The 24,311-nt window shown below is 41.0% G+C and overlaps 1 protein-coding gene across 1 annotated transcript in view; it reads left to right on the top strand.

Annotated features, from left to right (window-relative positions):
• Positions 1-24,311, top strand: part of ATP2A3 (ATPase sarcoplasmic/endoplasmic reticulum Ca2+ transporting 3) — a 241,979-nt gene that overhangs the window by 183,744 nt on the left and 33,924 nt on the right. The window contains exons 9-17 of the mRNA XM_075589990.1: positions 2,451-2,539; positions 4,908-5,010; positions 6,274-6,405; positions 7,136-7,261; positions 16,260-16,478; positions 16,564-16,899; positions 16,988-17,208; positions 18,805-19,007; positions 22,982-23,067. Coding sequence (XP_075446105.1) covers positions 2,451-2,539; positions 4,908-5,010; positions 6,274-6,405; positions 7,136-7,261; positions 16,260-16,478; positions 16,564-16,899; positions 16,988-17,208; positions 18,805-19,007; positions 22,982-23,067 — 1,515 coding nt within the window. The remainder of the gene's footprint in view (positions 1-2,450; positions 2,540-4,907; positions 5,011-6,273; positions 6,406-7,135; positions 7,262-16,259; positions 16,479-16,563; positions 16,900-16,987; positions 17,209-18,804; positions 19,008-22,981; positions 23,068-24,311) is intronic.

Below are 24,311 nucleotides of genomic sequence, written 5' to 3' on the forward strand. Positions count from 1 at the left end.
AGTGCAGTGCTACCCCCTACACTGAGCTACAAAACTTGAGGAGAAAAGCATTCAGTTTACCACCTTCACTGGCAGAAGTACCGGCAGCGCACTGCTTTTTAATGTTTATTAGGCCTATTTAACAGGGAAATACTGACTATATTTCCCAGCTGAGGCTGTGATAATAAAACATAGAACAGTAGTCATGGAAGCTATAGTACACCTTTCTATAATAAGTGTTTGTTAAAACTAAACCAAAGCATATAGACATAACAGTTCAATGTACAGTACAATATATGTGTACCGTGTCTTGTTTCCGTAGGACAAAAAAAGTGATTATTGAATGTTCCACACTCCATGTTAGGTTGTGATGGTGATTTCGCTTGTTCTCGTGTTTCTTTTATTTCCATCTGCTCAGTGCTCTGACGTGTGCAGAGATAAGGTCAGTCTTATGGATTCTCTGCTTTAATCAGAGCAGGATGTAGTTATTGGAAGACTTGTATTTCCTAGCTCCTAGTTGCCTGGGTTATTGTGTAAGGAATGCTCACGTGTCTCACTTGACCTAGCAGTTATGGAGCTCGACTTTGCAACTTTGGTACCCTTTTTATTGCATGTATACAGTACATGCATTAAGCTGGTATGTTGTGGAGCATACAGATGTAGCAAACATTATTAATACCGTTAACACGAGTTAATGCTCAAAATAACACGTTCAATAACGTGTGTTCCCTCCCTAAACATTGTTTTCAACAGCACTACTGTAAAATACCGCACCAGCGTTAACACAGCAGATTGCGTTAAGGAGTGCTGTAACGTCTGCTACATCTGTATGCCCCATTTGAAATCAATAACTATTTAACACTTGCATGGTTACATTAAGTCAGTGTGTTTGTTTATCTGTTTGTCACTAATTTGAAGAAACTTTATTAAAACGCCTGCAACAGTAGTTTAGTTACAGTAAGCCCTAAGTGATGGGCACCATGACCGGGGGCCAGGCTCCCCTCTTACCTCCATTTGCTCCTTGGCCTCAATCCCCCCCTGCCTTCAAGGACCTTTTGACCTTTAACCTTTTGTGCGAGTGCTCTGGCAGGGGTAGCCCTTACCAATTATTTAATGGTTAAATAAGAAGCCGCGGCCTTCTACCTCCAGACCTTGACTTGTCTTTGCGTGTGTTCTCTATGTGGGGTTCTGGGTGGAGGGGAACTCGCTCAGTCTCTCCCAGGTCATGTGCATTCATAATGTTGAGGTTCCTGTAGGCAATCCCTGATTTGACTTATTGAATTACACACACAGAGAATGACTACAGTGTCCCTTTTTCTACCTGCTCTGTAGGTGGGATGGAGGTACAAGTTAAATGTACAACATTCAAACCTTTATTGAGCTAATGCCGTGTAGTAACTCCTTAGAGATAAGGTAGGAACTATAAATATTGTTTGGGCCTTTTACATTATCGCCTTTTATGACGATCGGGTCACTATCACACGAAAAAAATCGGCTGCTATCTTTATTGTATTTTTTCTATCCATCATAGTTATTTTTAAATATGGGCTTCATGGAAACCTAGAACCGGGTCAGGCAGAAAAGCCAGAGAGATTTAAGTAACTGTCCCTGAATGGGTACAGTACAGTCTGGCAAATACGCTTAATGCTGAAAGCTAGGGATCTGAAGTAGGCCTTTACAGTATTTCTAACATTTGTGATTTAACCCTGTAGTATGTTTAATTAAGAGACGTATGGCATGTGGATGGAAACTTGAGTTTTTAAGATCTGAAAGCCAAGACAAAATTTAATTGTGGGTTTTAGAACATGCCAGACCAATTCCTTTCATTGTCACTGCACAGCTTTCTCTTACCATCATTTTTTAATTATTATTATTATTTGGGGATTTTTTTGTTCAAGAGGCTGCATTCGTTTTTGTTTTTCAGACCACGAGCTAACCAGTCAACACTTGTCATGTACTGTTTGCTTGCTTGACTTTTTACATTTTATTTGCAGTTATATCTAAATCATGTAATAAAATGAATATAAAAACAATGTCTTAGTTCTGAACAGAAACATCCATATTAGTCTTTGTTTCAACAGCGTCTGTGCTGGATCTCCTTTGTGTGCACATGTGCAAGTTGCTGTTCTGTACAGAAAAGGAGGGAGGTTAATTTTCATGTAGGAAAAGAGTAGATTAGCTGCAGGGTGTGAACAGACTGTGTGCATTCTCTGTTATCCAGGAGATGATAGGTCCCTGATGCCAAAGTTAAACAATCCTTGAATTGTGATAAGTGCTATTGAGCTTAATTTAAAAAAATCCATTTGAGCAATCCAAAGGTAATCATGTAGAACAAAAAGCAGAAAATTGCAATGGTCCAATGCCAGTTCCTTTTAGCTGTTTTATGAGTTGTATTACCTTGTTTGGACATTTTTAGATGTTACTTCGAAGAAGCGTGCAATGTCTTTAAAAGTGTGTTTTTTTTTTTATAGATGTTTGTAGTTGAAAAGATTGAAAACTTAAACTGCAGCCTCCATGAATTCAGCATCACTGGATGCACCTATGCCCCAGAAGGTCAAGTGTGAGTATCTCTCAGCAAACTAAAATTCAGAAACCCGATGCCATCATTTGTACTTATTTCATTTAGTTTATATTTTCATACTGTACAATCTGACATCTGTTCAACAAATGTAGGCCAATGGATCGTGTATAGCAGATTGGATATTCAATTCAAATGCCATGCTACTTCCCAGCAATTTGTACTTACAACAACATTGACATTAAAGCGGCATCTTGTGTGTTAATCTGGTGAGTGTCCATGAGCAGGACTATGCTGGTCATACCATAGGGGAAACATATGCAACATATGCAACTTTCACTTTATGAAGTTCCTGGCCGACATTTATACTTCCCAAAGTTGCTGGAGAACCAGAGGATCACATCTGATGAAACAGAGTTCTCCCACTAACAATACTTATGAAATCTTGCTCTGGGGGAATTCCAGTTCATGTTGACACAAAATAAAGAGCGGCGGAAGCACTGCTTTAAATTCAGTTTACTAGTACCAGGTTTTATACAACTATATGGAGGTCCAAATGTTATAGGTTTTGCTAAACAAAAGACCAAATAACTATACATTTGTCGTAGTCACCATGGGAAGAGCCAGCTTGTTCTACCAAAGATCTAGATGTCTGCATTCTCACTTCCAATTATCAGGGTCCCTGTTGAAAAATATTTTGAGTATACAGTACTTGTTTATTCTGTAGAAGTCTTGTTTACTATATCCTCCAGATAGGTAGTGTTATACAGTATATTTACATTTCATTATTGAAGTTGGCAAAGGAGGTTTCAGATCAAATTTACAATATCTTGTTTGCACATTTTTATATGGATTATTATTTTCCCCTCCTATCCTCTTTCTCAAATAAAGTCAAAGACACACTTCAGGTTCTGGGGTCTTCAGAGTAACACTAAGATATACTTAATGTCACTTTGTTGGAAGGTAACGGTATGTTTCAGCAATGTGACGTAAAGCTAGGGACGGTACAAGGGTATTAGGCGCCCTAGGAGACACAAAAGCAAAGATAGAAAAAATGGGTGCGCCTAGGCGACACCTCAGCCTTGCGCACCCCCCCACTCCCACCACTCCCCACAATTAATTTTCGAAAATGTATATTGTGCATTTGTATGAATAAAGATTCTGTGTTTACAGACTTATTTTACATAAAAATATGTGAATATGATATTGATTGTACCGGAGGGTTATTAGTTATGTGCTCTGGGGGCGTTGGATTAGTTATGTGCCTGTGTAGGGGGAGTGGAGGTATGGGACTGGGGGAAAGGGAGGGCCACAACAGAGGAAGGGAGGGAGCAGTGTATGCTTACCTGCGTTCTTGCAGGATGGAAGGGGCCCGCACTGCAGAGGGGCCTGTCAGCAGGCTTGCCAGAGGGTTTCAACACAGGTGCCTAACCGTTCCACTGGCCTCCAGTAGGCCCCCTCTGAGAGGCACTTCTGTGGATCTGGCACATGTTAATGTTGCCGTCAAGGTGCCCAGGCCCCCTAACTCACCGGGCCTAGGACAGTAGCCCCAGCTGTCCCTAGCTGTCAGTGGCCCAGTTGCTATATGAAATCACCAGTTTTTAGTCTTCCCCCCCAAAAAAGTTGCCACTGTAGGCGACCGCCTAGTTTGTCTACTGGTTCAACTGGCTCTGTGTAAAGCCTATGTAAATGAGATGTAGAATGGCTCTTGTTTTTGCATTCAATTAGCTTTGAGGATATACGATGACCTCCGGGAACAGAACGTCTGTTCATGTTTTAGGTAACGACGCATTATGAGCCCCAATTTAACAGAGCTTTGTGGATCTAGCCCTTAATGGTGGTTTCTGCCTGTCACATCCTCAAAAACACAATTGTAATTGGCTTCTTCCTACGTTTCAATCAGCGATTTAGGCATTAACCAAGGTAGCCATGCATGCTGATTTACATTATTATAAGAAGGGACTTGGAGAAAGAGAACCTATTTTTAATATAGTTCATATTTTATTGATAACAAAAATGATGAAACAATACAACATATTGGAAGTACTGTGCATTGTAATTGACAAATGACATTGAAACTGAATTTAAATATTATGGTATAATAATAATTAGAGTGGGGCTCTAATAAAAGTTGAGCCGATCAATGTAATCATTTAAGTCGAGTACTTCCTAAAGAAGGGGCATCTACATAACATTCTCACAATGCCTAGATATATTGGGGCAAGAAGCACATCTGCTATAAAGGTTCCCACCTCGGTCTGACATTTCTGTTCTTGCATACGTTGGTGATAAAGTGCTGAGCGATAAAGTGCTGAGCGATAAAGTGCTGAGCGATAAAGTGCTGAGCGATAAAGTGCCGTGAATTACAATCTAAACGTAATGCTTGTATTTGTCTTATTTTTAAACACAGCTTAAAAAACGATCATCCTGTTCCTTGTGGGCTGTATGACGGTTTGGTGGAATTGGCAACTATCTGTGCCCTGTGCAATGACTCCTCTTTGGATTTCAACGAGGTGGGTGTTGTCCAGAATTTGCAGTTATCTCAGAGTAACATCAAACTTGTTAAGGGATCAATGTAAGATTCTTGTACAGATTTGAAATGCCATAGTATTAAATACCATAGTACTTTGTTTTATCCCCTGACAAAAGAATATCCACATTATCAAAATGAAGCTCTTTAGTTGTGTAACAATTTATGTATTTTCCCATGTGTTGTTTTTTCTTTTCAAATATACCGTATTTTTGTGCATTTGGCTTTATAACGGTTGCCTATATTTTAATGGACAATGCTGGTATATATGAGGCAAGTTATGCATGGGTGTTGGCGGCACCTAAAACAAGATGAAGATAAAATTCTACATGAATCTATATGGTGTGTGTGTGTGTGTTGTATATTGTGAAGTAGAAAACGTAAAATTGAATTTAAATAGCTATGATGGTCCTGGAAAAATGTGATCAACTCCATTTCCAAATATTTTCAAGGTCATTAAAAATGAACAAATACACGCAGCCCCTGTAAGCTCAGAACCCAAATCCACCACATCATACCGTATATATTGTGTCACAAAGTGTGCTACCAGGATTGTGACCTCATCTATAAAACAAAAGACAAAGAGGTCTAGTGCAGGGGTCTGCAACCTTTCAAGGAAGAAGAGCCTCTTTGTCCAAAATATTCCGAGAGCTGCAACACATGCATGAATATTACACCCCCACAAACACATGCACATACTGTACACACTAATACATATACTGTATAAGCATGAACATACTGTACAACAAACTTACTTCAATCAGAATTAGGGAAAGGAAAAAATATGTGGGGGAATAAAATGCATCTCTCAATAATTCCCTTTATTTCATTTTTTTCATTGTTGTTCTGTGCAAAACAATTTGTCATTTTCACCCTTGAGTAAATAACACAAAATAAATCAAAATATGCTTGGTCCTGTGTATTTTTTCCCAAAAACATTTAAATGCCGGGGGAGCGGCAAAGGCCTCTGCACCTCTGTACCTTCCCTTACCTTGGCTCCGGCGGCTTATTCCGACGTCAGAACGCGGGAGCCAAGGTAAGGGGTGAGGGGCACGAGCAGGGGGGCGCAGGGAAAAAAGTTTGCGCACCTCTGTGCTATAGCACCACTTGCTAAAGGACACATATCTTTTAAATGTGTCCTAAATAAATGTTTCTTAAATAAACAGTATAAAAAGTATTACAACTGGAAATGTATGATCATTGGATTATAAGTATATTGATGATATTTTTTAATTATTTATTTCAGTCCAAAGGAGTTTATGAGAAAGTGGGTGAGGCGACAGAGACTGCCCTGACCTGCCTGGTTGAAAAGATGAATGTTTTTGACACAAATTTGAGCAGGCTTTCTAAGGTGGAGATGGCAAATGCCTGCAATTCTGTGAGTACGACTTTGAATTGAGAAGCAAGCTGGTAAAATGTAGTTTTTCCGAGGTTATTCATAAGAGAGAGAATACCCATGATTGTAGACACTAAAGCTTTGTGATGTACTGAAACATGCTCACGGTCTTCAGCTTACAAACTTTCATTTGAAGTCAGTGCAATTACTGTACATTCGCCATGTACAGCTAAAGACAGGAGTACATGGACGGCATATTTAAGTATGTGAAACAACTGCACCGTGTACACGTATGTGCAGTAAAACCTTTTCATTGCCTGCGCATCATAAAAACGATGACACTTTTTTTTTTTATTCAGCATAAACGCAAAAAACTACAAGTAGTCTTCAAAGGTGGCAATTGCTGTACAGTAATTAATAGGAATGACATCGAATAATAATTTCCAGGATTCTTTTATTGGAATCAGAGTGAAGATTGTTTAGCAATTACATTAAGAAAAAAACCTTTGTCCCACTTTATTAAATGTTTACTGGAAAGATGAATGAAGCAATTACAAGCACAAAAGCTATCACTCTGACCTTAATATTTTGGTGTCACTGTAGAATGGGAATTCGTACGGTTGCTCCTGTTTGTCTTATTCCTCAGTACACAGAATGATCTTGCGCTCCGCCCATCTGATAACCCCCAATACCGGGGGGATAACTATTCCCGGATATCACCGCTACCTTTGACAGAAATAATGACTCCCTGTTAAATGATGTGCCCTGCTAGGTAATAAAGAAGCTGATGAAGAAGGAATGCACTCTGGAGTTCTCCCGTGATCGCAAATCCATGTCTGTATACTGCACCCCTCTCGCTTCTACCTCCTCTGCTCCTGGCAGCAAGATGTTTGTCAAGGTAACTACTGTATGACTGGCAAATTCACTAACAGTGACTATTTAGCACAGGAGGGGCCAACTTCAGTTCTCAAGGGCGACCAACAGGTCAGGTTTTCAGAATATCAGCTTCAGCAAAGGTGGCTCAGTCATTGATTGAGCTACTGATTGAGCCACCTGTGCTGAACCAGGGATATCCTTAAAGCCTGACCTGTTGGTCGCCCTTCAGGACTAGAGTTGTCCACCCCCGATTTAGCATTACAAAAATTACCAGAAAAGTGTTACACGCTCACAGTGTCACTGCTGTTATGCTCTGTGCAGCCAAGTAAAGCTAAATGAGCTCACTGTTTTTTTTCCTGCTTGTTATTAAATATTATGAGACATTACTAAGACATATGCAAGGGTGCCCATAGTTACTATACGTACAGTTATGGTTGGTAGGAAGGGTTCTGTATATGTCCTGTTCACACTAAGGTTTCAGAAGCCAGAAGCTGCTTCAACTGAATAAAGCATCCTACAGCTTAGAAAACGTCTCATTATTTTTCTTCTCTAACCCCTCTGCTGCCAGAGGGAAGAGCAAGAGTTTAAAGTGTTTTGTTTGTGTTGCCTGCAAATCTGGTGTAATCTGATCTTTCTGTAAATTCTTTCACGATTGATTGTGTTTGAGTTTGGAGCAATGAAATACACGAGATGTTTCAAAAGCGTAATATATTGTAGTGTAAAATGGGATATCCTTCACAACATGAACATGCTGCATTAGAACGCAGACTTGAGCATTTATTATTGTAGACCTACAACCATCTAAATCCTCTGTTTAGAAGTCAGAGACTGCCCCAAAAAACTAATTGGGACCCTCCATAAATGAGGACTGTTTGTCTCAGCTGCACACCCCTAAAGCTCTCTTCCCCCCTCCAATTAACCAATAGAGAACCATTTATCACATGGAAGGATTCTCCTGTTGGTTATTACTGGAGGAAGGATGAATAAGTAAGAAAAATCTAATAGCCATAACATTGATGTGTTTTCTGTAAGGCAGTGAGATTTTCCTGTGGGGTAGGAATTAATAAAGATAAAGTATTGTACTCTGTAGAAATATACAGCGCAACTTGTTAATTGTGTCATTAAACCTTTTTTTCTACAGTTAAGAAATACCCTGTATTATTTATTACAAGTGGCTAACAAGTGGTTACATGAGTTACTAATCGAAATATCATATGCCCTCCCAACAGGCATGTTAACCCTGCTGGCTGGAGTTAAAGTCCACATGGCATGTGTCACAAAGCAGTTAGATAAAGTAAACCAAATACAGTGACACTATATTTTCTTTGGCATGCTAAATATATAGAGAGCTGCAGTGTATTACTTTATAAGGGAATAGACAGGAGGATCGTTTTCCTGCTGTAATAGGCTGAGGATTCCCTTCTAGTGAACAGTTAAGAACTTCTGATGAAATCACCTAATGTCAATAATGACTCATTTCACCAGCGACTCATCTCTGCCCAATGATGTTTTTCTTCATCTTTTTCTTCTGCGCTTACAGTAAATCCTGATGATGCAGCTCCATCTGGAGGGCAAATACTGTACATCTGGAGATTCACTGAAGTGAAAGTCAGATTGTGCTTGATCATTCTCTTTTCAGCATAAGGCCTGGGACAAAGTGAGTTTTAAGCTTGCTGAGGCGGGCTGAGCCGCGATGAGCAGATGCACAAAGCCCCTGCATCTGTCATCAGCGCGGCTATAGTTTCTCCATCCGCATGCGTGCTGATGCGTGCGGAGGCTGAGAAACTTTGCAGAGACAGGCAGGTTTCAAATTTGCCGCTCGGGGAAGCGATGTGACCGCTCACATCCAATGGGAGCGAGGGACTAGCCTCGTCTCCCGCTCCGCCTCCTGGCACGCCTCCGCCTCTGCTCCGCCCCGCCCCGCCTCCGCCCCCTGAACGCGCTCACTGCCTCGCCTGCAAGGACAGGAAAAAGCACCATTTTGGAGCAGGCGAGGCAGAGCAGAAGCGCGGCTCAGCGCTGTTTGCTCCTCTATGTCCCAGGCCTAAGAATGCTCTGATTTTCAACTAATGTCCCAAAGGGCTGCACTAAAAATGACAAGTAGAAGGGCCAGGAGTGCCCTGTAATGTAATTTTTAAACAATAAATATTGAAAAAGCCTTAATTACCACACAATTTCTAAGCATTTGTACCATATATTTTTGCCACCTTCGCTTATAGTTAGAGCATCTACATTGAAATTAGCAGGGACAGACAGTTGAAAGTTCACGCCAAGGCTTTTCGGGGGCCAGATTTGTCTGACTGTCCACAAGCTTAAGAGCCCTGCTCTAGAGCAGGGGTGCACAAACTGGGAGGTTGCAGAGGCCCCGCACTCTTCCCCAAGGCATTTAAATTAATGCCGGGGGATCGCGTGAGCCCTCTGCAGCATCCCTTACCTTGTCTTCGGCTACGCAGCATCAAATGATGGGGTAGCGCATGCCGGGCCGCCAACAGAAATCGTGGGGCCCAGGACAAACATTTTAAGCAGCTCCCCCTCCCCCTGTGTCGGGCGTATTGCGAGCCCCTCCCCCATTTCACACCTCACGAGCCCCCTCTCTCCCCCCCTCTTCCCATGTATTTCTCTCCCTTCTGTCTCACCCCCTGGCATGTATTTCTCTCCCCTGCCTCTCACTCTTACTCCCTCTTTTTCTCACTCCCCCCTCTCTCCTCTCCCTGCGTCAATTACCCCACGCTCGCTCATTCCCTCCCCCCTCACATAATTGCCCCAACAAGATATATACCAAAAAACTTCCTGCCCCCAATGCAAAAAAATGCCCACCCCCAAATACATACAAAAAAAATCCCCACCCCCAAATATAATCAACCTCTCCCAAATGCATACAACAAATCCCACCTAAAATACATACCCCCCCCATACACACACACACACACACACACACACACACACACACACACACACACACACACACACACACACACACACAGATACTGTATATATCCCCAATACATATAAAAATTCCCCCAAGCCCCCAATACATAGAAAAATTCCCCAAGCCCCCCCAATACATATAAAAATACCCCCAAGCCCCCCAAATACATATACAAATGCCCCCAATACATATAAAAATGCCCCCAATACATATAAAAATACCCCCATACATATAAAAATACCCCCCAAGCCACCCAATACATATACAAATACCCCCAAGCCCCCAATACATATAAAAATATCCCCAAGCCCCCCAATACATATACAAATACCCCAAATACATATAAAAATACAGACTTACCTTGGGTCAGGCCAGGCCGGTGTCTGTGGGGGTCCGCTGGCTGGGGGGGCCCGGCTGGCCATGCGCTGCACATGTCCCCCGAACTCTGGCCAGGCGACCTGATCACAGTGACCTGATCACATTAGGTCTTGGGGCACTCCATAAATAACCTATTCTCAGTATTGACAACCTGGCTCCTTGTCATCATGAGACATCTGTCCAGTTCTTGGCCCAAACTCACTATGTCAAATCAAGCCAAGTAATGTGACGCTGCCTAAATCAGGAACGGATTTTATATGCCCTGAGGTTAGCAGCGAGCTTGCAAAATAAATTATATGTAAATATAATGCCCGTACTGGGAGGAAAGTTTTGATTCGCGCTCGTGCTTTCAAAATGTTCAGCGCTCATACTGTACTGCAGCACTGTGCAAACTTTTTCAGCTGCGGCCCCCTTCCTGGGAGCCGCAGCGTTCGCGCCCCTCCTCCCCCGAAGGCACGGCTTCAAATGACGTTGCAGGTCACGTCATGTGATGTCACATGACCCCACGGTGTCATTTGACGACGCGTTTCCATGCCGAAGACCCAGCTGCCAGTAGGTAAGTGAGGTTACAGAGTACTCATGCCTCCCCCGGCATTAAATTAAATGCCTGGGGGAAGAGCGTCGGGCCTCTGTAACAGCCCGCGCCCCCCTGCAAATTCTCCCGCCCCCCAGTTTGCGCACCGCTGCTCTACTGGACTCATTAGCATTGGGTTAACTTCATGTTGTTTCAGGGTAATGATGCGTTACCTTCAAATAACATGCCATTATTTATGTTTTTGGTGTTACTCTCAGCCAGACACTAAACAGGGCTTTTTGGAGGAGAGAGAGAGGGAATAAGCAGTAATAACAGATAAAGAGAACATTGAGGGACATTCACCCCTCAATAAGCCAGTGCTGCAGGGCTTTAAACCACTTAGTTAATAAAAATACTGCTGTGTCCAGAGGGGCAGAGTGTAGAGAGATTAGTAACCCCTATTTGGGCTGTGGTCTGGCAGTGACTGTCTGGGGGGAGTCCGTGGACTCTCCCAGAACCCTTAAGTCTCGCACAATATGAGCCACAACACCTGGGGAACTTCGCAATGAAGTAACAAATGGAAATCAATAATTCACTGGGATCTTTAAAGTCCGTGAAGTCTGCGGCGTGCCCCAAGCTGTGTAGTGGAAATTGCAGACAAAGTATCCTCACCGGGGAGAAAGGACAGCGGTCACGGCCGCACAGCAAATGAACAAGGCTGGACTGTGCTATAAAAAAATCTTTATTATGCCATGGGTATTTAAAAAGAGAGAGAGGGAAGCACCCCCCGCAACTCTAACGCGTTTCAGCCACAAAGGGCCTTTCTCAAAGAGTGAACATTACCTGCTGCTGTGTCGACTGAAATAAAAGCCCACCCGGAAGTGACATCACACCCACGGTGCTAGCAGTGACTCCCATGATGGACAAAGGGAGTTTGCTCACCTGGTGAGTGTAACCACACCCGTAATGAGCTCCTACCAGAAGTCAAAGCAGAAAATGGCAAATACATTGCCAGTGAAGAAACAATTTGTTACATCAGATGTTTATGTCACTAATTGCAACAACCACAATAAACCTTACAGGGAGGTGAGGTGACAATACTATTTCTAAATGGTATTCTATTAACCTCTACCTGCTAAGGTAATAAAACAAATTAAAATATGTATGAAATTAAATCAATGCAAAGGATGCATTGATTGATTAAAATCAAGTAATAGCGGGGGGATGAATTATCTAAGACATTTCAATTTAAACAATAATTAGAATTACTTTACCTTCATGCAATTCTGAACAGAATACAGAATAAAGTCAAGTGGATACTTCTAACCCAAATGTTATTTAGAACACAATGTATATACACTTATAACAATTTTGGTTGCTTTGTTGCCAAACATTAAAGAACATAAAGTATGATTTTACTGACAGTTTTTTTAAGATCATCACAACGTTCAGTGAGGTCAATCCAAGGAAATAATAAGATGAAAACAGATAATGAAAATAATACACAATAATATCCAACAAATGTTGAACAATGAAAATGCAAACAACAAGATGAATTGTTTCCTTACATTATCACCCAGTGTTTGTTTGAACATACCGATCATAAACAAAAACTTATCTTCATCTAATTATCAATCAGTGGTTTACTACTCAAAGTATGAAAAACGAAAACCACAGAAAAGCTTATTAGGATTTTGTCTAGCTAGTCATATGATCTTAATGAATGAAGACCTAGTTATTAATAATACATGGTAGATTTCAAATTGATCAATAACCATCTTTTTTTTAAATGATCAATAATCAATTATTTATATATATGCTTTTATAAGTTGATTTGATTTACAAAGATATTATAACAGAACGAGAACAACAGGAGCAGCAACTGATTTTAACGGAACAGGGGTTGCCAGGGATGAGAGAAAGAAAAAAACACTTAAAGAAAGTGTTTTCTTTCACTGGCAAGGATGTAGATTACGAAATTGGTGTTACATGTGATAAAGCTCTTAAGTTTTATTTTATCCTTATTAAAACGTAAGAGCTTTATCACATGTAACACCAATTTCGTAATTTACATTAAACATGTGGTTGTGGCAAGAGCTATATAGGAAGAACAATAAGACCCCTAAAGAATCGAATAATGGAACACATTAGAAGCATAAAGAATGGAGATCAGAGATTGCCAGTGGCGAGACATTTTTTAGAATGCCCATTGGGCAAACTGGATTTGTTAACATTCAGTGGGATAGACCATATCCCACCCCATATCAGACGAGGTGACCGACAGAACATCCTTAATCAAAAGGAGATGTTCTGGATATTCACTATGGACACCATGTCACCAAAAGGAATTAATATAGACTGGGAGATAAAACACTTTCTTTAAGTGTTTTTTTCTTTCTCTCCTCCCTGGCAACCCCTGTTCCGTTAAAATCAGTTGCTGCTCCTGTTGTTCTCGTTCTGTTATAATATCTTTGTAAATGAAATCAACTTATAAAAGCATATAAATAAATAAATAATTGATTATTGATCATTTAAAAAAAAAAGATGGTTATTGATCAATTTGAAATCTACCATGTATTATTAATACCTAGGTCTTCATTCATTAAGATCATATGACTAGCTAGACAAAATCCTAATAAGCTTTTCTGTGGTTTTCGTTTTTCATACTTTGAATAGTTAACACTGATTGATAACTAGATGAAGATAAGTTTTTGTTTATGATCGGTATGTTCAAACAAACACTGGGTGATAATGTCAGGAAACAATTCATCTTGTTGTTTGCATTTTCATTGTTCAACATTTGTTGGATATTATTGTGTATTATTTTCATTATCTGTTTTCATCTTATTATTTCCTTGAATTGACCTCATTGAATGTTGTGATGATCTGAAAAAACTGTCAGTAAAATCATACTTTAAGTTCTTTAATGTTTGGCAACAAAGCAACCAAAATTGTTATAAGTGTATATACATTGTGTTCTAAATAACATTTGGGTTAGATGTATCCACTTGACTTTATTCTGTAGTCTGTTCAGAATTGCATGAAGGTAAAGTAATTCTAATTATTGTTTAAATTGTAATATCTTACACAATTCATCCCCCTGCTATTACTTGATTTTAATCAATCAATGCATCCTTTGTATTGATTTAATTTCATACATATTTTAATTTGTTTTATTACCTTAGCAGGTAGAGGTTAATAGAATACCATTTGATAAATAGTATTGTCACCTCACCTCCCTGTAAGGTTTATTGTGGTTGTTGCAATTAGTGACATACACTACCGACACACTTTATTAAAGTGTGGCCGGTACCGCAAGCCGGGAGATTTCCCGGCTTGCTAGTGGCCGCCCCTCGGCGTGCCGCGCGTCATAGATGCGCGGTCACGCGTCTTCGGGAGCGTGCGCCCCCTGCACGCGCGTCCAGGGGCTCCCCGAGGGAGCCCTGGTGTCCCGCGATCGCGGGACAGCGGCAGGGGGTTCCGGGGGACCCGGCGGACCCGGCAGCGGTAGGGAGAGCGCCCCGATCGGAGGGCGCTCTTCCGCTGCTTCGTCACTCTCGGGCGCGCGCCAGGCTACTGCTGCGGCCAAGAACGGGCAAATGCTCGAATAAACTTGGCCGCAGCAGTAAACATCTGATGTAACAAATTGTTTTTTCACTGGCAATGTATTTGCCATTTTCTGCTTTGACTTCTGGTAGGAGCTCATTACGGGTGTGGTTACACTCACCAGGTGAGAAAACTCCCTTTGTCCATCATGGGAGTCACTGCTAGCACCGTGGGTGGGATGTCACTTCCGGGTGGGCTTGTATTTCAGTCGACACAGCAGCAGGTAATGCTCACTCTTTGAGAAAGGCCCTTTGTGGCTGAAACGCGTTAGAGTTGCGGGGGGTGCTTCCCTCTCTCTCTTTTTTTTTTTTATAACTTGTACCTCTCTCTCTTTTTAAATACCCATGGCATAATAAAGATTTTTTATAGCACAGTCCAGCCTTGTTCATTTGCTGTGCGGCCGTGACCGCTGTCCTTTTTCCTTGGTGAGGATACTTTGCATGCTGTAATAACACTTTATTTAAGTAATTCCTAAACCTAGCATTTCTCCCATCCAGGCACTGATATAGGGCTTTTGTCTATTGCTTTTGTCCTATTACTGTCTGGATAGGTTTAACACCAGGTTTAGGTATCACTTACAGTAACGTATTGTTATTTTTTGGAGTTAACATTAATAACGCTTGCTTAGTATTCTAATGCCAGTGGCTCATGTGCATATAATTTGTACTGTATGTACTTGAACGCCTGTTCTTTTTAGCACTAGGCTTTTAACGTGACATTAACATAATGGTTACGTTACTTTCTTCAGTGTTGTACAGCTTTACCGTTAAGGTTATGTTAATTGAGGTTGTTACGTTAAAAGGCCTGAGTTTTATGAGTCTGGGCCCTTGTGTTCTAACTCTAAACCTAGTGCATTCTGGGAAGTAATACTTTGGCAGCTCATTCGATATTCATGTTAAGTGCATTCAGCTGTGTGCAAATGTATTGGTTATTCTTAGCACATGGTGTGTCCACTGCTATAGAGAGTATCCAGATATGATGGATCCATAAGAAAAGTTAGACATTAACTTTGTATTAAATAATTTCCTTCTCGCTGTTCGCAAGCATTTAAAGGAGCAGTCCCACATCACAAATGCAAACAAATACAAATTAACTTATAAATATTTGGCTTTCTTGAAATATTGTGGCCCATATTTACTAAGAAGTGCTACTCCGTGAAACACACTTTACAGTCGAATTAATTTGAATGAGCTGTAAAGGGCCATATTTACTAAACCATGCCAGTGGGTATCTTATGGAGTAGCACTGCTTCGTAAATACGTTCCTTAATCAATTACTAATATTTATTTGTGTTCAGTGAAATTAATGAATACCTTTTGGGTGTGGAGCCTGTGAAATGTAATCCTTTGGAAGTACCTACTTTACTTTTGTAAACTTTGGATAATTATGCCATTATAGTCATTTAAATAAATTCTTATTGACTTTTTTTAATCTCTGTCAGTTTTTCCTGACATATTTGGTATGAGCAACAACTGACAAAGTGCTGTGTATAGTTTGCTCCGTATATATGGAAGTGTCATGATCTTTTGCCGGAAATAACATGTACTCATTCAATACACAATACAAATAGTAAGATTGTCTTTATGTTCATAGGGGGCTCCAGAGAGTGTGATTGAGCGTTGCAACTATGTGCGCGTGGGCTCTTCAAAGCTCCCCTTGACTCCATCAGCAAGAGAAAAGATCTTGTCAAAGATTCGGGATTGGGGCAGTGGCATGGACACCCTTCGATGCCTCGCACTGGCGACCAGGGACGCCCCACCAAAGTTGGAAGATATGCAGCTGGAAGATTGTACCAAGTTCATAAATTACGAGGTGAGAAAAGCTCCTCCCAAAAGAGGTGAGGCAAAATGTCCTATGGGCAAATACCCAAACAAAACTGTGTTCCTCCTGCTTTTAGACAAATCTAACATTCGTTGGCTGTGTTGGGATGTTGGATCCTCCCCGGAAAGAGGTCAGTACCTCTATTGAGCTGTGCAAGAAAGCTGGCATCAAAGTGATAATGATAACAGGTGACAACAAAGGTACAGCAGTGGCTATCTGCCGGAAGATTGGAATTTTCTCGGAGTCTGAGGACATAACAGACAAAGCCTTCACTGGGAGAGAGTTTGATGACCTTTCACCAGAGAGGCAGCGTGATGCCTGCCGCAATGCTCGTTGCTTTGCTCGTGTGGAACCAGCACACAAGTCCAAGATAGTGGAGTATCTGCAATCTTTAAACGAGATTACGGCTATGGTAGGACTACATTCATTCTGAACACATGGTGGAGGGAAGGGAATATAAATATTGAGTGGTTTAACAAATGTAACTTCTTCTGCTCTAGACTGGTGACGGAGTAAATGATGCCCCAGCCCTGAAAAAGGCTGAGATAGGCATCGCTATGGGCTCCGGTACTGCAGTGGCAAAGTCGGCTGCAGAAATGGTTTTATCTGATGACAACTTCTCCACCATTGTGTCTGCCGTAGAGGAGGGAAGAGCAATTTACAACAATATGAAGCAGTTCATCCGCTACCTTATATCTTCCAATGTTGGCGAGGTTGTCTGGTGAGAGCTTCCAACGTCACGTTAGTCAGAGAATTGCAGATTCCTTATAGCTATGGATGGTTAGCGATGGCTTTCCAGAAATGTTATTTGTGCTTTTCAGATGTGATAGCTTACTTGAAGCAGAGAAACAGGAAAAAAAGCTTAGCACACTCCATACAATATAAGTAACTGTAAGTGCTACATGATATGAATATGACTAAAAAGACATAAAATACAATTCATAATGACAGTCTTTTTGCTCTTCCTCAAAATCTAACATTTGCCAAAGCTCTGACAATGTAGTGCAACTGTTATACCCATCTCATATAATGGTCATGTTTTTTCTCCCATTAATGATAATAATAACAATAACAAGACCCTCTCATCCCTTTGCTCAACCGGACCCCACTGTCCCCTTGCTTCAACTGGCGCATCCACTCTGGAAACTGCCTGCCCACCCATATTGGCCGACCGGCCCCCATCCCTAATGTCTATCCCCTTGCTCAACCAGCCTGGTCCCCTCCCGCTGAAGAGGACAGCCCAATAATGCCTAGAATTTTGACCAATCAGGGTGCAGCATTCAGGTAAAGCCCTCCTGCAATATCATGTATAAACAGGGATATCTATAGCCCTTCGGCAAAGAGGTAGCACATTGCAGTTCAACCCAGTTACGTTACGAAAATTATTTCCAGTATTGTTAGGGGAGCTTTACAATGGATGTTTCACATCCTTAAATTAATATATATATAATATATTTTAGCTAACTGAGATTGCTGCTTCTAACAGCAAGGATTAAAGAAGGATTACATACAATTTAGGTGACCTCTCATGAATAATTATGAAGTTTCCTAATTATTAGTAGCCACTTACAAGGGTTTGCTTAACTGGTAGGCATGCAAGAGTCAAAACATCCTTATCGAGGTAGCCCTGAGACAACGTTGCAGCCGTTCGTGGTACATGGTATATTTTAGACTGCTCTTTTGTCCTTGCATGGAACCTCTGAGCCAATCATCCAATGGTTTCCGGATTATGGCAATTATATGTGCAGGTAGGGATGCCTTTTATTTGCCCAACATAAATGTTATCCAGTTCAGTGTTGATATGCACAGGCGTTTCAAGATTCTATAGGTCCATTCTGCAGAGTTGAAAAGGCAGAAAATGAATAAAGAATGCACATTTGACAAGTAAAATGTGCAGTGTGTCAAACATAGATAATATGTATCAAGTGCACGGTACCCAATCTGGGAAATTACTTCTCTTTGAACTGGACTGTCACTATCAAATAAAGTTCAGTAGATTTAGGAAACAATTAGGACTGTAAAGCAGATACTTTTTGTACAAATATTACTTGGTATTCCCTGGATAAATTCACGTAATACCCTTTGTTGATAATCAGGTCTGATATCTGTAGTGTAACTCTTTGAGAACGTTAATGTTAAGACAGTATAATGGAAGCAATACCTGTTTATTTATTTAACGTGTGATCTGTTCTGTCAGAATGGTTTACCTGGTACGTGTACTGAGCTCAGCCTTTAATTCTTAAGAAAGATCACAGCGTAGGCTGACAGGTTGACCTCTGATAAACTGACTCTCATATAAGGTGACTCTGTGTTTCAGCATCTTTCTGACTGCTATCCTCGGCCTGCCTGAAGCCCTAATTCCAGTTCAGTTGCTCTGGGTGAACCTTGTGACAGATGGGCTGCCAGCCACTGCTCTGGGATTCAATCCCCCTGACCTGGACATCATGGACAAACTTCCTCGCAATGCAAGGGAACCACTTATAAGTGGCTGGCTATTTTTTAGATATCTTGCCATTGGAGGTATTGCTCTCACAATATTTATGACTTGGGAAAAAGTGTGTCACAGAGGAGGAGGTGTCACTGTTGATCTCCTCTTCTCCTTCTACCACTTGTCCTCTTGACCCCATTCCCTCCCATTTCCTTAAACCTCTTGCTCCTACTATAATCCCTTCGCTCACACAGATTTTGAATTCCTCCCACTACTCTGGTACCTTTCCCTCTTCTTTCAAACATGCAACAGTTATACCATTACTCAAAAACTGCAAGCTTGACCCTACCTGTCTTTCTAACAATCAACCTGTTTCCCTCCTGCCTTTTGCCTCTAAACTATTTGAACGTCTTGTATTCTCTCGTCTGCTCCATTTTCTCACCACCTATTCTCTCCTAAACCCTCTACAATCTGGCTTCTGCACTGCTCACTCAACTGAAACAGCCCTCACTAAAATAACTAATGACCTCCATGCTGCCAATGACAGAGGTCATTACACTCTGCTCATATTACTCAACCTCTCTGCAGCATTACATACCATGGCCCACCCTCTCTCCTCCCTCACATTCGCCATACTCTTGGTTTTCGTAACAAAGCTCTATCCTGGGTCTCCTCTTACCTCTCCCATCGTACTTTCTGTGTCTCTTCTGCTAACACCTCCTTCTCCTCTATCGATCTCTCTGTGGGGGTACCCCTGGACTCTGTCGTGAGACCTTTCCTCTTTTCTCTGTACATACTCTCTCTGGGTGACATAATCACATCTCTTGGGTTCAAATATCACCTCTATGCTTATGACACACATTTACATTTCAACCCCTGACCTTACACCTGCTGTACAGACCAAAGTTTCTGAATGTCTCTGCCATATCATCCTGGATGGCCCTCCGCCGGCTTAAACTCAACATGTCAAAAACAGAGCTCTTCATATTTCATCTCAAACCTGGCCCTACTACCTCCTTCCACATTACTGTTCTGTCATATACCCAGTAGCACAAGAACGCTGTCTAGGGGTCACACTGGACGCCTCTCTCACATTCTCCTCACATTCAAAACATATCTAGAACCTGTTGCTTTTTCCTCCTCAATATTACAAAGATAGCCCTTTCCTCTGTTCTCGACTGCTAAAACTCTGACTCAGGCCCTCATTCTCTCCTGTCTCGATTACTGTAACCTCCTGCTGTCCGGCCTTCCTGGCTGTCACCTGTCTTCCCTACAATCTATCATAAACGCTGCTGCCAGAATGACTCTACTCTTTTCTAAATCTGTCTCAGCATCTCCCCTGTTGAAATCACTCTCCTGGCTTCCTATCAAATCCTGCATCTCACACTCAATTCTCCTATTCACTTTTAAAGCTTTACACTCTTCTGCCCCTACTTACATCTCGGCCCTAAATTCTTGCTGTGCACCATCCAGACTCTTGCATTCCGCTCAAGGATGTCTTCTCTCTACCCCTTTTGTATCTAAAGCCCTCTCCCGCCTTAAACCTTTCTCACTGACTGCCCCGCACCTCTGGAATGCCCTTCCCCTCAACACCCGACTAGCACCCTCTCTATCCACCTTTAAGACCCACCTTAAAACACACCTGCTTAATGAAGCATATGAGTAGCTCTGCGGCTAATACTATACTCTGATACATAAATCTTGGTCCCCTGCAAACGCACTTACCAGAATGCCCTCCTACTGTTTCTGTACGTCCTTGCTGCCTACCAATTAGATTGTAAGCTCTTCGGAGCAGGGACTCCTCTTCCTAAATGTAATTTTTTAAGTCTGAAGCACTTATTCCCATAATCTGTTATTTGTATTATTTTTTATTTATATGATTGTCACATGTACTACTACTGTGAAGCGCTATGCACATTAATGGCGCTGTATAAATAGAGACATATATATATGTATATGTATGTATGTAGAGATATCTGTACCATGTTAGCTGATCTTAATAATCAAAAACAAGTAGTTGATATCGTTCTGTGGCTAACAAAATGCTTTTATTTGTGCGAGCTTTCGAGATACCGTGATCTCTTCTTCGGCGATGTTACAATAGATGCGATTATTGCATACTGCACAGGGGGGAGGGGCAGGCTTCACCTGCAGATAACATTCCAAGCTGCCCTGTTTGAAAGTAATTTGTTTGGCTTAATCCATTGTAACATCGCCCGAAGAAGAGATCAGTGTATCTCGAAAGCTCGCACAAATAAAAGCATTTTGTTAGCCACAGAACGGTATCAACTAGTTTTTGATTATATATATATATATATATATATATATATATATATGCACTTCAGTGTAAGTGCTGTGTGCTGGGTGATAATGGTGAAAAGCAGGGTTGCAGACCTGCTAAGATGCAAATGAGCATACAGTAATATTTCCATTTGCTATTTGCTTTGCTGTGGAGGGTTTTTGTCACTTTTTTTTACCCACCATAACTTAACTAAGTATATATAATGGAAATATATAATGGAAATATAACTGTATGCTCATTTGCATGTCTTAGGCAGATCTGCAACCCCGCCTTTCACCATTATCACCCAGCACACAGCACTTCCACTGCAGCAAGGGATTCTGGGAAATGACATGCAAATGAGCACACAGTGCCACGTTTTGCTTCAAAACCATTTTAAACATGGTTCCCTATAGGCTTAAGCTTGCTGCATGGTCACAGCTTTAAGCACAGCCAGGGTTAAGATGCATAGCCAGTAAACCCACCCACAGACAGGGAACCATGTTTAAAATGGTTTTGAAGCAAAAAGTGGCAGTGTGTGCTCATTTGCATGCTGTCTCTTGTTTACCAATCCTTGGAACGGTAACGTATAACTACATTCTCTATATGGGACGTGCACCTGTAGCTTACCAGCACCTATTGGAGTGCCAACTGCCTTATGTCTCTGTCTCTGTCTCTGTCTCTGTCTCTCTCTGTCTCTGTCTCTCTCTCTGTCTCTCTCTCTGTCTCTCTCTCTCTCTCTCTCTCTCTCTCTCTATATATATATATATATAGAGAGAGAGAGAGAGATATATATAGATACACACACTATATATTTATATTAAATTTTTTTAGATGAAAATGTGCCAGATTTGGAGGTCAACTCCCCTGTGTTAATAATTGAAACAAAAATAAGATTACAAATGGTTACATTTTCCCAGCGTATTCGCAGGTGTATTTAAGTGCAGATACCCTCCATCATAGATTTCCAGTAATAATATTTAGTTGTGCTTACAAAGCATATGAGGGACAGGCAATGCGTCTGAGATGCATTAACAAGCATGTATATAGAATTAGTATTATTAATACATTTTCTATGGTCAATAGAAAATGAATCAAGATAGCAAAATAAAGAGCAAAAAATATTCAAATCATATCTTGGTATAAGGCACATGTCCCCCATTAAGCGTAACCTTGCTTCCCAACAATCAGGAAAACAAAAACGGAGAGGGCACAACACATTCAAAATTCAGAGACTCACTGTTTCAGATTTCTTAGTGCACGAGGAGAAAAATCCCAAGAAGACTTTCATGGTGATTAATAATTGCCTTTACTGATCTGGAATCAGGCAAACATCCCAATAAACGCAACGTTCATCAGCTAGGCCTGACGGGTTGAATTTATTGGAATGTTTGCCTTATTCCTGATGGAAGTCTCAAAAGTGTATATACCACCTCCATTCCTAATGGTGACGTTTGTAAAGTACATAATGTACAGTAGGTCACCCAGTATACAGCTATAAACATGGATGGGTCTATTTACTAAAGTCTCCCGGCTGCAAAAGTAGGACAAACCCAGTGCAAAAAGCAGAGCCGTGTTCATTAAAGAAAAGGAATCACATTGCAAGCAACGGGAGATTTTCCTTGGATAAATCTATGGCAATTCTTTTGCACCGCCTTTGCCCCAGTTTTGCAGCTGGGAGACGTTGGTAAATAACCCCCGGAGTGTTCTATTGAGAGAGCACTTTGTCCCTGCGATTGTCCAATTGTCAGCTATAACATCAGCATTTGCTTTCTTTGGTTCCAGTCTATGTAGGTCTGGCCACGGTGGGAGCTGCCACATGGTGGTTCCTGTATGATGAACAAGGACCACACGTGACTTTTTACCAGCTGGTAAGTGATTAAGAGGATGCAATGAATATTTTTGCCCTAAGCTAATTTTGCTTAATGTTTAATGACATTACCCATATTTAGTAAGCAGAGTTCTGCCATAAGACACCTTCCACCACTTACAGCATAATTGACTTGAATTGGAAGGTGGCTTACAGAAGAAGACTGCATCATTATTACGACCCATTGCCTTTTTGAAGTTAGGCTTGTGCACCTGGAGTAATTTTTAAAGCTGGTAAAATATAAAGTTGGAAGTAAGAATTCTACATATAGATAAGGTGATACCTGACTGACTTCCACTTTATAGCAAACCCAACATAGCAACCTACAGTGTAAGTGGGATTAAGGTTTAGTGCTTTAGTGCCCTGAATACTAAAATTATTGCACAAAGTGTTGCAGTTACCATTGGTGATAAGTGTGATAAGTTTGTTTCCATGTTGTAAGTTAATATGTGCGAATATTTGTGTATAGTGCTTTAAGAAATTATTCCACATACAGTATATGTTTTAATTTTGTCAACACTATTATTGGTGTATGTATACTGTTGCTATGAGTATATTTTGGGATTTGGATTCACAAGAGAATTTATTCAGAGGTACCATTTGGGAGTGGATGAAATAATTATTACTTTAAATGTACAGTACTTAGATTTGTGCAGGAGGGAGTTGAGTCAAATTTAGATCACAATATTAAAAAAAAAAACTGGACAGACACAAAATACATTTGTGCTACTATATTTGTGTCGTGCGTTAGTCTCTGGCATGTCATATTTGCATACATTTGTAAGCTGAAGAATAAAACAGTATAATAAATTCATTATGGGTCACTGTAGCAAAACGGAAGTTTCTAAAGCTTGTTTTTACCACTGATTCCAAAACATTTCCAATATGGAAACCTGTAAACACTATGGCCCCTAAGACATCTTATATCCCTTTCAAGTGAATTGACCATAAGGCGTTTTATGGTATAGTGCCACTTAGGAAATATGAGCCTACTGTATATTTCTGTTGGCAACAACTGGTGTAGGCCAAACTTGTATTACATTGATTGTATTCCTACATTTTAGATGCACAAAGATACAAAGCTAATCCTTCGTCATAGAGATCATACTAGCTATTTATACTGAGAAAAGGAAGAGATTCTTCTGACCCTCAGACTAACACAGAGCGATGGTACTAAAGAAGTTGAGCTGGCCAGGAAAACACTTGCGCTCTGTAACGAGTTTTTTTTAATGAGACCTGATCAGA

This window comes from Ascaphus truei, chromosome 3, assembly GCF_040206685.1.
Source record: "Ascaphus truei isolate aAscTru1 chromosome 3, aAscTru1.hap1, whole genome shotgun sequence".
NCBI lineage: Eukaryota > Metazoa > Chordata > Amphibia > Anura > Ascaphidae > Ascaphus > Ascaphus truei.